General features: G+C 42.6%; 2 protein-coding genes across 5 annotated transcripts; one reads left to right on the top strand and one right to left on the bottom strand.

The window, feature by feature from the left end:
* Positions 1–60: 60 nt before the first annotated feature.
* Positions 61–10368, bottom strand: LOC134018924 (glucose-6-phosphate 1-dehydrogenase). 4 transcript variants are annotated; one of them, XM_062459293.1, is made up of 14 exons: positions 10317–10353; positions 9552–9584; positions 8696–8817; positions 4018–4055; positions 3788–3896; positions 3485–3702; positions 3039–3197; positions 2747–2872; positions 2375–2468; positions 2047–2233; positions 1665–1900; positions 1513–1589; positions 1202–1294; positions 61–1078 (listed from the first exon to the last, which is right to left on the bottom strand). In XM_062459293.1, exons 1-14 carry the CDS (start codon positions 10336–10338, stop codon positions 988–990), a joined length of 1605 nt encoding a protein of 534 aa, XP_062315277.1. In that variant the 5' UTR covers positions 10339–10353; the 3' UTR covers positions 61–987. The 4 variants fall into 4 exon arrangements, with proteins under 4 accessions (XP_062315277.1, XP_062315278.1, XP_062315280.1 ...); XM_062459294.1 differs by lacking the exon at positions 9552–9584 and having other exon boundaries at positions 10317–10368; XM_062459296.1 differs by lacking the exon at positions 9552–9584 and having other exon boundaries at positions 8696–8782; positions 10317–10337.
* Positions 10369–11398: 1030 nt separating this feature from the next.
* LOC134018266 (sperm microtubule inner protein 11-like) lies at positions 11399–12754 on the top strand. Its single transcript, XM_062458148.1, has 4 exons — positions 11399–11521; positions 11820–12008; positions 12124–12262; positions 12345–12754. Exons 1-4 carry the CDS (start codon positions 11434–11436, stop codon positions 12391–12393), a joined length of 465 nt encoding a protein of 154 aa, XP_062314132.1. The 5' UTR covers positions 11399–11433; the 3' UTR covers positions 12394–12754.
* Positions 12755–14881: the final 2127 nt, after the last annotated feature.

The following is a 14881-nucleotide window of genomic DNA, read 5'->3' as shown; positions in this document are numbered from 1 at the left end:
ACATTGTTGCATTTTTAACTACAAATTTAAATGGAAACAGTAACTTAAGTAAGCCTGGAGTCAAGAAAAATGTAAACAAAAGGAATGTAACTGAAAAGTAATCTTTCGGAAAAAGATGTATTATGTTGAAGCACACTAAAGCCTGTTATAATTCAATGCTGCACTAGGTGATTGGAAGACAAACTGAGTGCAAAAGATGAACACCAAATATAATCAGCAACCCTGCTGTCAGACTTCCAACAGTAAACATCATTGTTATCAAGATTTTCTTATTTCAAAACAGCAGAAGCAAAATTATAGTAAATGCCTTCAGTGCACTGGGTATAACTGTCATGTAATTCTTGTAGCTTTGGCCGGTCAATAGCCGCCATTAGCAGGTTACTGGTTTTGTTCTCCATGTTATACATGTTTAAAATGTTTGGTAGCCAAGCTCATAACGGGTATGTGTGAGAATGTACAGTATTGCTCCTGTTCCCTATTTTGTTCCCCACTGGTTAAATAACTTCTGTTTTCCACTCCAGACGGGTTAAGCCCTGATGCCACACCATTCCAACAATATTTAATCTACATTACAAAAGGTCCTGTGTGGAATTGTATTTTGTTCCCTATCACTTCAGGTTTGGTCCCAACTGGCTTTCGCATGGACCTTAAAAGACAAAACTGATAAAGAATCATATGCTACAACTAATTTAATGAGTTCATAATGTTGGAATGACGTACTCGGATGTTTTCAGTCACTAATAAAACAAATCTGTGAAAGCATGTGAAACTGTCTCCAGACAGGCCACTGCACAAATGATTACTGAAGTACCTGAGACTTTGGCAATGTTCCTATGCTTCAAAACAGCTTCCTTTCCATACATTTCCAAGTCTCTTTCCTAGCAGTAGCTGAGAGAAGTCAACACAGTTGTAACACCCCCTGACTCAAAGACATTCAAGAGAATTAGAACATGACACTTGTCACATCCCTCCCTCTTTCATCCTATTTCACAGTCTGTGAGGGTTGACCCATTTGTATGTTCCTTCATACCGGAATCCAACCCTCTTGGAGAGGTCATCTGCTTCAACTGGGCCACGACTTGAGACAAAATAAATGCATTCAATGATTACAAATTGACAAAGAAGACATTTAAACAGAAAAGTGACAAAAGGATAGGAACATGTTTAGATAAGGCAGGCAAATTAAGAAATTAATTATTACCTTCCGTATCTATAGGCAATTGGGGGAGTCTTCTCTTTATCTATCTTATGAAGAAGAGGCGTAAAGATCCTCCAAGCTTCCCTCAGCTCATCACTGAGAAAATACACGAGTAAAAGCATTTAAAACATAGTATAAGTGATGACTATCTCAAAACATTCATCTTGATCCATGAGAGAAAAAAACAACATGTGGCACCATCTAGTGGAGAAGACTATAATGCACAATTATGTTTGCACACACTTGGGGACAAAGTTTAAGGCAGGTGTAAGGCTTGGGTTATGCAGAGATGGGAGATGTGGACAGATACACACCTGCGGACAAAGTGCATCTGGCTCCCACAGAAGACATCCAAAATAAGTCTTTCATAAGCGTCTGGCAGCTTGACATCCTGAGGAGAGAAAAATACAGTGTGATTACCTGAAGCAGGCTAGCCATGTGAAAAAGTATAAAGCCAGCATCTCACCTTGTATCTGCTTTTGTAGGTCAGGTCCAGCTCAGTCTCCTCAGGGTGGAAGTACACTCCTGGTTTCTTACTCATCATCTTGGCATAGACAGCTTCGTTTGGCTGAACACGCATCACCAGCTCATTCCTACGACACTGAGCCCCAAAGATGTCCCCTGGCACGTCAGTGAACTGCAGTCGGACCTCAGCCTTCCTCTCGTTTAATGCCTTCCCACAGCGCAGGATGAAAGGAACACCTGCCGAGGGATAGAACAGAGCAAGAACGTTAATGGGATCTAAAGAGTAGTAGTAGGATGTAAAAAGGAAAGAAAGTAAAAAGCCATGCTATGTAGTGCTGATGATAGAGACATTCAAATGAGAGACGGACAAAAGCCTCTCTCACCATCCCAGCGCTCATTATGTACATAGAGCACAACTGTGGCAAAAGTGGCCTGAGTGGAGCCTTTGGGGACAGTGGGGTCGTCAAGGTAACCCAGCTTTGCGTCCCCTTCCCCCTCTGGGTCGCCGGCATACTGGCCCAAAACCACATCAGGCATTGTTGGTGGGGCTATACACTTAAGCACCTTAACCTGCAGAGGGCGTACATAGGCAAGGAAATTAGATTTTTTACAAGATAGTGGTAACCCATTTCCATCATATATAATGTAAATAATAGATGACTGAATGTCTTAATTTGAGGCGTTTCAGCTCAATGAGTGATGTTTTGGCACCTTTTCATCCCTGACATCATCAGAGCTTGTAGAGGCTGGTTTTTCCATGGCAACCAGACAGAGCATCTGGAGCAAGTGGTTCTGCATGACATCACTGTGCAGTGACAAAAGAGGAGAAACGGAGGCACAGGTACAAAGAAAAACGGACAGTGAGATGAGGCTAATAGATTACAAAATTTACACAAATTATTTCCAACCCAGAAATCAACAGTGTGTGTATATATTTTTTTTCACAAAATAATTAATGGTTACAGCTATCAGAATAGTTACAGCTATCAGAATATGTAGTACATACATTAAAAACTACTGTACTGCTTATCTGCCAAAGTAAGCTTAACTGATTTGTTAGTCTAAATCTGTTTGTATCCTCACCGGATGATGCCAAAGTCATCAAAGTAGCCGCCCCGGCCTTGAGTTCCAAAGGGTTCTTTAAAGGTGAGGACTACACAGGCAATGTTGTCCCTGTTCCAGATTGGCCCAAATATCCGATTTCCAAACCTGGAACAACCAGCACACCACAATGCAAGTGGCATTAGCCTGACTGACACAGACATTAGGAAAGAGATTCAGCTGTTGGTGACAGGGAATATTCACAACGTTGAGTCTTATCTTAGGTCAATCAAGAACTGTGCCAGAACAAGCTGGGAGAAAGGAAGATCTGCACCTGAGGACCATGAGGTTCTGCACCATCTCCTTGCCCAGGTAGTGGTCTATCCGGTAGATTTGGTCCTCAGTGAAGAGGGAGGAGAGGTGGGCGGACAGCGCCTCAGAGCTCTGCAGGTCTCGCCCAAACGGCTTCTCCACAATCACCCTGTTCCAGCCTCTACACATCACACACAGCACAGGCAGATTAACAATGTAAACAACACTGCTCGATCAGCCCTTTAGTCATCACAACCAGGAGCTATGAAATGTCAGACTCCCTCACCAGTTACACATAAAACCACTTATTGGATTGCAGTTCACCAAGCCTCCCGACATTGTCCTCATGACAGGATTACGTTTATGATCTAATCACAGACATTCAGGCAGAGCAGGGATAGACAAACAACGAGGCAGGCAGAGAAGATCCCTGGCTGAGACGGAGGTACCCCTGAGGGACATACTGACTTGGCACTCATGCAGTGGTGTCTGATGTTCTTGCTGACGTCGTGGTAGACGCTGGGCGGCAGCGCCAGGTAGAAGAGGCGGTTGGCGTCCGCTCCCCCCGGCAGAGACAGCAGGTGGGTGTGAAGTTTGGCGAAGGAGCTCTCGTCTGCGTACTTCCCGCTCACGTAGGAGTTACGGCTGAAGAACGCGGCCAGGCACTCCACCTCGGTGTCTGCCACCTGGGACGCGGGGGGAGAGGAAAGGTGAAGGATACCGCCCTGTGCTGTACGCTCTTCACTCCTCTGTTCAGGGTGAACATGTTACCTTTAGGTAGGGCAAGCAGGCGGTCTTAATGGAATCCACTGTCAGTTCAGAGCGAGCAAAACCAACAAAAAAAGTCTGTTCAGGGAGGAGGCCATCTCTGAACAGCCACCTGGGAGCACAGAGAAGGAGCAGAGATAAATGGGACTCATTATTGTTTGCTATTTTCCCCATTCTGAACATGAGTTCTGCTATATGAAGGATTCAACACTGATCCAGCTTCACATTCTCACCATAGAGTTGGATAGATTTTCTTCTTGGCTAGATCCCCCTAAAAAAGATACAAATAACGACATGTTACCATAAAACAGCCACTGAAAACATACGGTATAGGGCTACGCTGTATGTAGAATTAATTCTGTTTTCTATTTTGTAGTGGTCAGGTAAACAAGCCTGCAGATGGTGCTGTGTAGGTGGCTTTGGCCTTGTTAGCTGTTACACAGCACAAGTGTAATCCTGGCACAGCTCCCTGTCCACAGAGACACGCCAGAAGCTGGGGGCAGAGTGTAACAGCCCCATGTCTATACAGTACTGGAGGCAGAGTGCAACAGCCCCATGTCTATACAGTACTGGAGGCAGAGTGCAACAGCCCCATGTCTATACAGTACTGGGAGCAGAGTGCAACAGCCCCATGTCTATACAGTACTGGGAGCAGAGTGCAACAGCCCCATGTCTATACAGTACTGGAGGCAGAGTGCAACAGCCCCATGTCTATACAGTACTGGAGGCAGAGTGCAACAGCCCCATGTCTATACAGTACTGGAGGCAGAGTGCAACAGCCCCATGTCTATACAGTACTGGAGGCAGAGTGTAACAGCCCCATGTCTATACAGTACTGGGAGCAGAGTGCAACAGCCCCATGTCTATACAGTACTGGAGGCAGAGTGCAACAGCCCCATGTCTATACAGTACTGGAGGCAGAGTGTAACAGCCCCATGTCTATACAGTACTGGAGGCAGAGTGCAACAGCCCCATGTCTATACAGTACTGGAGGCAGAGTGTAACAGCCCCATGTCTATACAGTACTGGAGGCAGAGTGCAACAGCCCCATGTCTATACAGTACTGGAGGCAGAGTGCAACAGCCCCATGTCTATACAGTACTGGAGGCAGAGTGCAACAGCCCCATGTCTATACAGTACTGGAGGCAGAGTGCAACAGCCCCATGTCTATACAGTACTGGGAGCAGAGTGCAACAGCCCCATGTCTATACAGTACTGGGAGCAGAGTGCAACAGCCCCATGTCTATACAGTACTGGAGGCAGAGTGCAACAGCCCCATGTCTATACAGTACTGGAGGCAGAGTGCAACAGCCCCATGTCTATACAGTACTGGAGGCAGAGTGCAACAGCCCCATGTCTATACAGTACTGGAGGCAGAGTGTAACAGCCCCATGTCTATACAGTACTGGAGGCAGAGTGTAACAGCCCCATGTCTATACAGTACTGGAGGCAGAGTGCAACAGCCCCATGTCTATACAGTACTGGGAGCAGAGTGCAACAGCCCCATGTCTATACAGTACTGGGAGCAGAGTGCAACAGCCCCATGTCTATACAGTACTGGAGGCAGAGTGTAACAGCCCCATGTCTATACAGTACTGGAGGCAGAGTGCAACAGCCCCATGTCTATACAGTACTGGAGGCAGAGTGTAACAGCCCCATGTCTATACAGTACTGGGAGCAGAGTGCAACAGCCCCATGTCTATACAGTACTGGAGGCAGAGTGCAACAGCCCCATGTCTATACAGTACTGGGAGCAGAGTGCAACAGCCCCATGTCTATACAGTACTGGAGGCAGAGTGCAACAGCCCCATGTCTATACAGTACTGAAGGCAGAGTGCAACAGCCCCATGTCTATACAGTACTGGAGGCAGAGTGCAACAGCCCCATGTCTATACAGTACTGGAGGCAGAGTGCAACAGCCCCATGTCTATACAGTACTGGAGGCAGAGTGTAACAGCCCCATGTCTATACAGTACTGGAGGCAGAGTGTAACAGCCCCATGTCTATACAGTACTGGAGGCAGAGTGCAACAGCCCCATGTCTATACAGTACTGGGAGCAGAGTGCAACAGCCCCATGTCTATACAGTACTGGAGGCAGAGTGTAACAGCCCCATGTCTATACAGTACTGGAGGCAGAGTGCAACAGCCCCATGTCTATACAGTACTGGAGGCAGAGTGCAACAGCCCCATGTCTATACAGTACTGGGAGCAGAGTGCAACAGCCCCATGTCTATACAGTACTGGAGGCAGAGTGCAACAGCCCCATGTCTATACAGTACTGGGAGCAGAGTGTAACAGCCCCATGTCTATACAGTACTGGAGGCAGAGTGCAACAGCCCCATGTCTATACAGTACTGGAGGCAGAGTGCAACAGCCCCATGTCTATACAGTACTGGAGGCAGAGTGCAACAGCCCCATGTCTATACAGTACTGGGAGCAGAGTGCAACAGCCCCATGTCTATACAGTACTGGAGGCAGAGTGCAACAGCCCCATGTCTATACAGTACTGGAGGCAGAGTGCAACAGCCCCATGTCTATACAGTACTGGAGGCAGAGTGCAACAGCCCCATGTCTATACAGTACTGGAGGCAGAGTGCAACAGCCCCATGTCTATACAGTACTGGAGGCAGAGTGCAACAGCCCCATGTCTATACAGTACTGGAGGCAGAGTGCAACAGCCCCATGTCTATACAGTACTGGAGGCAGAGTGCAACAGCCCCATGTCTATACAGTACTGGAGGCAGAGTGCAACAGCCCCATGTCTATACAGTACTGGAGGCAGAGTGTAACAGCCCCATGTCTATACAGTACTGGAGGCAGAGTGCAACAGCCCCATGTCTATACAGTACTGAAGGCAGAGTGCAACAGCCCCATGTCTATACAGTACTGGAGGCAGAGTGCAACAGCCCCATGTCTATACAGTACTGGAGGCAGAGTGCAACAGCCCCATGTCTATACAGTACTGGAGGCAGAGTGCAACAGCCCCATGTCTATACAGTACTGGAGGCAGAGTGCAACAGCCCCATGTCTATACAGTACTGGAGGCAGAGTGCAACAGCCCCATGTCTATACAGTACTGGAGGCAGCATGTAACAGTGCAGTATAATTACATCAGATGACATTATTCAGATAATTTTCTTGTAAAATGTTGTCTTCTTGTAAAATGATTGTTGCTGGCATTAAACTTGCTTGGTAGAAGAGCCACCCTAAAATATCTCTTTACTCTGCAGTACTGCATAGTCATACAGTCAGTGAGAAAGAAGTTAAAATCCGAGATGACCCGGTATGTTATCATCAAGCCACCACTCCTACACTCTGCAGCATATTACAATGAAAGCCATTTGTAATGGATGATAAGCTTAGGTATTTCTCATGTAAATGTGAACCCTGGGCAATTAGGTATCTAATTTGTGTTCCTCTCACCCAGATGACGTGGCCTTCAGTACCAGTGAATCATAAAAGTTACTGAACAATCATTTAGCTTCCACAGTTAGGTATGTAATGATTTTGTGAATAATTGAGGTCAGAGGGTGGTGCCACTGCATGACATGCATGATGGCTGCCTCTCAAACAGGAAACTGGAAAATCTCTCTACATCATGTTTTTTGTTCATGGTACTGTACACTTTTGTCATGATAAAATGCAATATGGCTTCTATTTAGGGCCCAGGTTGTTTGCAGAACAGTCATTTTGTATAATATGACAATAAAGGCTACAGCTCTCACCAGATATTCCTTTCTGGTACAGTGTGCCAAAGCAAATGTATTAGGCAATATGTATTCAACCCTCACTGGTGAAACGAATGTGTCAGGTCATGTTTCATACAGGCCAATAGCTTTTGTACACTGTTTAATCTTAGCAAATCGCTTCTCTCCCTTAAAATGACATGGACACACCAAGCACAGGGTGTATGGTCATGCCTTTCCCTCTCACTTTCCTCTGTACTGAAAGGAAAAGGCTGACAGACAGTGACTTAGCACTATTCAGCTCTTACTCCACTCTTTTCACTCACAAACAATACAGTGAGAAGGTAGATCACAAGTTTGTCAGCTTACAGGGAAGGTTTTTGCAGGGCCAAGTAATAGATATAATAGATAAAAACATGTGAAGAGGGATAGGTTTTAAAGAAGGAAATAACAAAATAAACGCTACTTCAGAATGACGTGGCTCAGCACAGTGGACTTGGCATTTCTCCATGCTGTGAGAAATTGCATTTACTGTGTTACAACCAAAACTCTCAATATGACAGCCAATCTATAAGATGTCCTCATTATGATTGTCCAACAGTATGTGGTCACCATAATTGGCTAACCAACTACAAGGACCTTGACAATGTTCTCTGTCTCAAGGCCAGGCTCCCAAGGGCTCAAATGGTTTTGATGTTGCATAGTTTCACAAGCTTGGTGTTTAGTGTCTCAACACAGTTTCCACATTTCCTCAAACTGATCCAGTGCAAAATCCTTCCTCTTCAAACAATTATTTTCCAATCAGGACTTATTATACAGTGTGTACAGTTCACTCATAGAAATAGCCACAATGACTCAGTTAAATGACCGTGTGCAATAAAAAGAAATATAACAAAGAACATATAATCTCAGTACCTAAAAGGCTACAGCTAAGATTGTTGAGGCTGCTCTCCTCGTAAGTTCAGAAAATGATTGTGCATTTACTGCATTTCATTACTTCCACTATTTCATAAGACTCATCCACTTAACCTGTTAACTAATATAAGGTAGTTCCTCACTTCTTTAAAACGCATCACACACAAAAGGTCAATAATCACACATTTGCTGACCTGACTGAGTCAAAATTTCAATTACATACTCTCAAAATAATGTAATTTTTTTAGAAAGTATATAATGAGCTTGTATAGTGTGACTATCAAGTCAACCTCCCTTTCCCCCTCTTACCGATGCTCCCATGATGATGAAGATGTGAGCATCAGACTGCCGGAACTCCTCATCCTCATGCAGCTCTTTCCTCAGCTCCCCAAACACCTCCGAGCGAGAAAGGGGAAAGGCACTCATATTCTCTAGGAGAAGGGGAGAAGGCACGCTGTTGGTTACAATAATTAATACCAAGAGCATCAACATTCGCATGACTGACCATTCAACCATTTATTAACCACTACATTTTTTTTACTGCTTTTTTAGCACACCCCAAAAACCATACCCTTTGACTTATCAATTTACTTCATGCTTTCCAAATAATAAAAACATACTTTCTTATGCAAACTAGCAACTTCAACCCCACTGCACTGGCTCAAACAATAGGGAAGTGTATTTGCCACTCCCAAGAAAAACCCTGGGGAACAAGACACACAAGTCTCTAAACTTACAGTCCCCAGTGCCAAATATGACAAAGCCTACCTGTGTCAATTACACGTCTGTCTTTAAAAGTTTAGACATATCTATTGTGGCACATTATGTGTACACATATCTACGGTTACGTTTTAAGGAAGCGTTTTTGATGTAATCATTTGCGTAACACTTTTGGTATTATACAAACACTGGGTTCCTTGTAGCAATTTTTTTCAGGTTTGTCCAAGAGAGCTGGCTACCTTAGGTAAAAATGTAAGGCTCAGTCATAATCACGTTTTCGAAACAAATAATTACACGATTGTATTGCAGCCTCTGTCACACCAGTAAAATAAAACTTACATCTAACTATAATATGATGATCTAGGCCTATTTATAACTAACATATTACTAACACTAGACAGTTACATCTCTCACAGCAAGTATTTACTTTTAACAGTATTCATACCGGTTTTTTGTTGTACAACACTCACGGGTCTCTCTTGGAACATGCAAAGAGAGTCAGACAGCAACAACACGAGAGCCCCAGGGAATAAACAACCCAACACATTGAAGTGAGAAGTTTGTCAGACGCCGCACGTGTACTTCTATTAGATGGACATTTGCAGTCACAAAAATAGGCACGCACACACACGCACTCGTATAATGTTATTAGCAAAATCCTCAACCCAATCCAGTATTTAAAAAGGATAAACCGCGCGCTGGAACTGACATAATGCAGGACACATTCGGCTAACCACAGCCATGCTAGCTATAATGCATTTTCAGTTACCGATCCCGTACGTGGAGTCTGATATTGCAATATCAGACACCACTGTAGTCTCGCTGTCCTTGGTACTTTCAAAACGTCGAAAATTAACTTGCGCTAGAACCATAACCAACTTCAAATGACAACATGACCTGCATGCAGCAAATCCATGTTGCCAACTAATTAGTTAGCAAATTAGGCTAGCGTTTACAGCTTACAGTGGGTGGCTTTAACTGTAATAGTCAACAACCAAAGATCTTCTTTATTTAACATCATTAACATCGAGCTACTTACATCAGACGTTCTCGGGAGACAAATAAAATCAGAGGGAGATGAGTGATAAGTCAACCAAGTTAAGGTAAACTTAATCTGTAACTATCGCATCTCTTGAAAACAATTTGCTCCTTCCCTGTTAAAATGACATGGCAAAATTCTGAAATTTTATTGGTTTAGCAAGGAACTCACCAGCACTCGCTCGACTTCCCATCACTGTCGGCTCAAACTACGTCACGTTTTCTGAGGCTTGTGAAAACCAACCAGAGAGGCTTATCTGTGACCGAACCCAAGAGGGCGTGGTTACACACTGCATAAACACAAGCCATGTAAAGAGACTGGGTACATACTAAGTCCTTACCAATCAGGATTGTTTATCATTTAATAATTACTAATAATTGCAGCTATATCATCTAATTTCTGATATTTAGAAAAAGTGTACTCCAGCCAACTGCCTAGGCTACATACTAATATCTTAAACCGACACAACACCGAGCATGCACCAAAAGAATATGAGCACTGGAACCGCTATAACAGAACCGAGGTGAAGTTAGATTCATATTCGACATTCGAAAATCAAATTGACACCAGATTATTCTAATAATATTTGGTCTACTTCCACACCCTTTACTTTTTCAGTTAAGTTTTAAATAAAATCATTGAAAATTGCTAATCTTTGAAAATATCATGATATCCTCGATAAGATTAATAACTTTTTCACAATTGTGTAAAAAAATCTCAGTTTTTTTATTAATCTTATTGCGGATTTCAATGAAATAATGATATTTTCAGAGATTTGCAATTTTCTAGCATTGTTTTGAAAACGTAATTGAAAAAGTAAAGGGTGTAGAAGTAGGCCAGACATTATTAGAATAATCTGGTGTATATTTGAGATTTTTTTATCACAATTTTAAAAAGGTTATTAAGATTAGCGTGAATTTTTTATCACAATTCTGAAAAGAAACTGTAGCTCAACAGAATTTTTTTTGCGTTCATTGAAACTTTCGCCTACGTATGTAAATTGCCTTTAGTCTTTAGTTCTTCTGTATAGAGAAAATAACATTGTATATACATTTCAAATTATTCGAAATAATAAATAAATAAAATCCCTGGATTTGAGTTTTCGCTTGAACACCACTTTTTCACAAAGTGGGCGGTGCTTGTTACCATGGTTTCATCTAAAACATTAGTTGTGATTTATTTAGCTAGCTGTAGCTAGCTACAGTAGCTAGTGCTAGAGGGCTTGTTTGCTTTCTCAAGTGTTCTCGCTATCCCTGGCCTGGACAGCTTTCTGCAGTTTCAGAAACTAATGGCTTTCTTTGGAATAACAAATTTGGGGTATCAAAATCCCATTAGGGATAAGATGTTAGTGAATCCTAGAACGACTGCTTCCCATGGTGAGTGAGCGCTGCACAGTACTCTGTTTTTAGCTATTGACAGTAGCTAATACTGTACTGTACTGTACAGTACAGTAGCTAGCACTAGTACTGTTCTAGCTGGTTTCTAGCCTAGTTAGAGATAACTATAATATGACTACGGTAAGTAAGGTTAGCAAAGTTATATTTTTCCAGTACCAATTCCATATACCGGTATGTTATTTGTGCTGCCAATATCGTTATAGGACGCTTACTAACTAATTTGACTGTATAGTAGCTGACACTGTAATACTGTTGTTGCTGTATTCTCTCTCAATAGATGATGAGGTTGATTCAAGGGGCTGGGCAAAACAAGTAGGACTGCCCCCAACTCAAATCCAGGGGGAATCCTATAAATGCACTGATGTATGCACCATCTACAATCAGCCTTCTCCCTATAGCCAAGACATTCATCGTGGAAGCCAGGAGCGATACAGAGAGATGCTTAGGCGGATACAGACACCAAGATGTAAGACCAAGCTGCATTTGAATGTTATAAACTACATACGTATATAATGGGTGGAAATCAAGCTCCCAAGGATCAGTAGAGGGCATAGTGATTAGCTTGAGTCTCTCTTCACTAGCCCCAAACCAGTTGTACTCAGTGCCAGTGACAGACAACCAGCAATATGGGTGGTGGAACTCTAACCATGGCCAAGGAAGGATGCAAGAATCCTGGGCACATGTTAAACGATTCCCTCGGAAGAACAGCGAGATGACCAAGTAGGGCAATTTTTATATCCTGCCATTCATTTATCAGTAAATGCTGGTGTCCAGCTCTAACTTGAACATGTTTCTCTCTCAGGTTTGTGAAAGAGATGTCAATGACGGACCGGGAGTTCAGCTTATACTAACACACATATACACACAAACACACACTCATACACATAAGCAGATGCAATCATTTGTTTCTGATAATTAAACTAAAAAGTAATAAGAAATACTCATGTTTTATTATTATGTTTGACCATATGAAAAAAAATACAGTATACTGTACTTAGTGTATATATAACTCAATTATTTTCCAACTAAGCTGTTGGCTGCCTGTAGAGATATGAAATGGTAATACTAACTTTGTACTAACCATCGACCCGGTGATAGTTCCAATACTTTCTTGGCAGTAAGGCTTAATTGCCTGTAGAGCTTAAACAGGTGTGTGGTGTTGTGTGTGTTTAAGTTCACTCTATAAAGACTGATCTCCATCTTATTTTAGACACTGCACAGGGCTCTATGCGACCAAAATGTGTACGGGTGCGACTACATTTTTTCCTAGGTCGCACCGGTGCACCTAACCTCCTCGCATCCGCTGTCTCTCCACAAACGAAGCGTTTGTTATCCTAAGACGGAACTGACACTCATGGTTGGATCATATCGTGGTCTAAACCAATCAGAGACAGAGATGGGGCGGGTCTTTGCCTCTGATTGGCTGTGGTCCAGATATTCCTGTAGCTCCGTGCTGTGTGATTGAAATTACGACCTGAGCACCAGAGAGTCAGTTTAGCAGACCTGGGCATTGCATAACCGGCCACAGGCTGTCTCAATCCGGCCCACGTGAGGTAAATCAAAAATTTAAAATAAATAAATGTGTTGAGCGGTAGTAAATATGTAGTCCTGAAAGACTACAGTGATCAGGCGATTTACATATGTGCGCTTGCGCAACCTCACCGACAGGAGAGTTAGCTGTTGGTTAGCCCTCGAAAATAAAAAGCTTTGCCACTGATTAACTTTTAACAAGACATGGACTTCTAAGTATCTGTTTACTGAGGTCAAAGTGAAAGCTGTGAAGAAAAAAAACTAACGCGGACATAATAAGAACTTGACTGATTCAGTGGGCGCGGGCTGATGGTTTGCTAGTTGAACTGCAGACCCTGATCATTACCTGTCAGCTGTCCTTCGCATATCCACCTCAGACATTCAGACAGATTTCGATGCACTTGTTCAAGCCCACTGGATTTCTCTCACAGAACAAAATGAACTGAAAAAACGTATTGCTTTTTGTATAAAGTTGATAAATTCCACATCTTTAACATACTGCAAAACAACTTTTCAGTGTTTGTGAAGATTAACTGGTTACAAATAATATGAAACACTGTTGTTGTTGTTTATACTGTTTATTACTTCTATAATCTTTCCTATTTGACCTACACCAAAATCTAAAATATTTATATAAATATTTACAGAATATCCTTATTCTTCTGATAACCAGTAGCAGCTAATCAAAATATCTACTTTACTGCTTTTTACAATGGGAGAAAATGAATAGTGAGCAAATTGATGAGGCCCTCCAACACATTTCAGGTTTCTCATGTGGCCCCTTGTAAAAATGAATTGCGGACCCCTGAGTTACGAAGCTGGGCCATGGAGCTAACCCATGGAGCTAGGATTTTGATGCTGGGGAGAGTGTGGCAAGATGATTTAGCCAAGGCCATAGGGCAAGAAGGCCAAATTACAGGTGTTGGCCATCTGAAGGGCATGGGACAGCAAGGTGGGACCCGCTATAAGACTGAGCCATGAAATGTTAGGTCTCAGTTCAGGGAAGCACTTTTAAACTGTAGTACTTTCTATTTTGAAATGTTTTATTTTGCTTAAAATGTTTTAGTTTGGTAGCTCAGTGAAGTACTTAAAATATTTTTTTTATATATATACAGTATGATTGTGCTTCAAATAAAAAATATATTTACCTACACCTTATTCTTGTTTAAGATCATTTACATAATATATATGAATGTATATGGAGCGTGATAAAAAGGTGACCTTGAAATTGTGGCGACAAGGAAAAATTTGGGTGCACCTAAATTTTGTGCTAGTGCACCTAAATAAAAAAGTTAGGCGCACCAGTGCAACCAAGGCAACAAGTTAGTCTGGAGCCCTGCTGCAACAATAGTTTTGCTAAACTTTGCTTAATGCAATTTGTGCTATAACTCCTTAGAACAGGTATTAATTATGCACAGACATGCTTGTTAGTTCCATAACTGTATGAGACCAAGATATCCCTGTGTAAATGTAATAATATATGACAAAACATCTCCAAGCAGGTAGGCTGTCACCTGTTACAGGGTTAGTGAGTGAGCCATTCAGCACACACACCAATCTCACTGAAAGGTTTAAAAGATTTAGAGGATTCAGCTGTAACCAGACGTCTGTACCTTGAGCACCGCAACAGTATCAGCTTTCCACTAGTGTAGATGAACACTTTGTAGAAAAAAGGACACTGTGACAATGATTCAGCATGATCCTGGCTACCTACATGACAAAAGCTTGCTATTGACTAGTATTGCTGTGCTAACAATCCATAATCCATCTTATTAAACAGTCAGATGTTAATACGAAACCAACTAATAT

This window comes from Osmerus eperlanus, chromosome 4, assembly GCF_963692335.1.
Source record: "Osmerus eperlanus chromosome 4, fOsmEpe2.1, whole genome shotgun sequence".
NCBI classification, from domain to species: Eukaryota; Metazoa; Chordata; class Actinopteri; order Osmeriformes; family Osmeridae; genus Osmerus; species Osmerus eperlanus.
The sequence above is the reverse complement of the archived record's forward strand: the minus strand, read 5'-3'. Positions and strand labels throughout refer to the sequence as shown.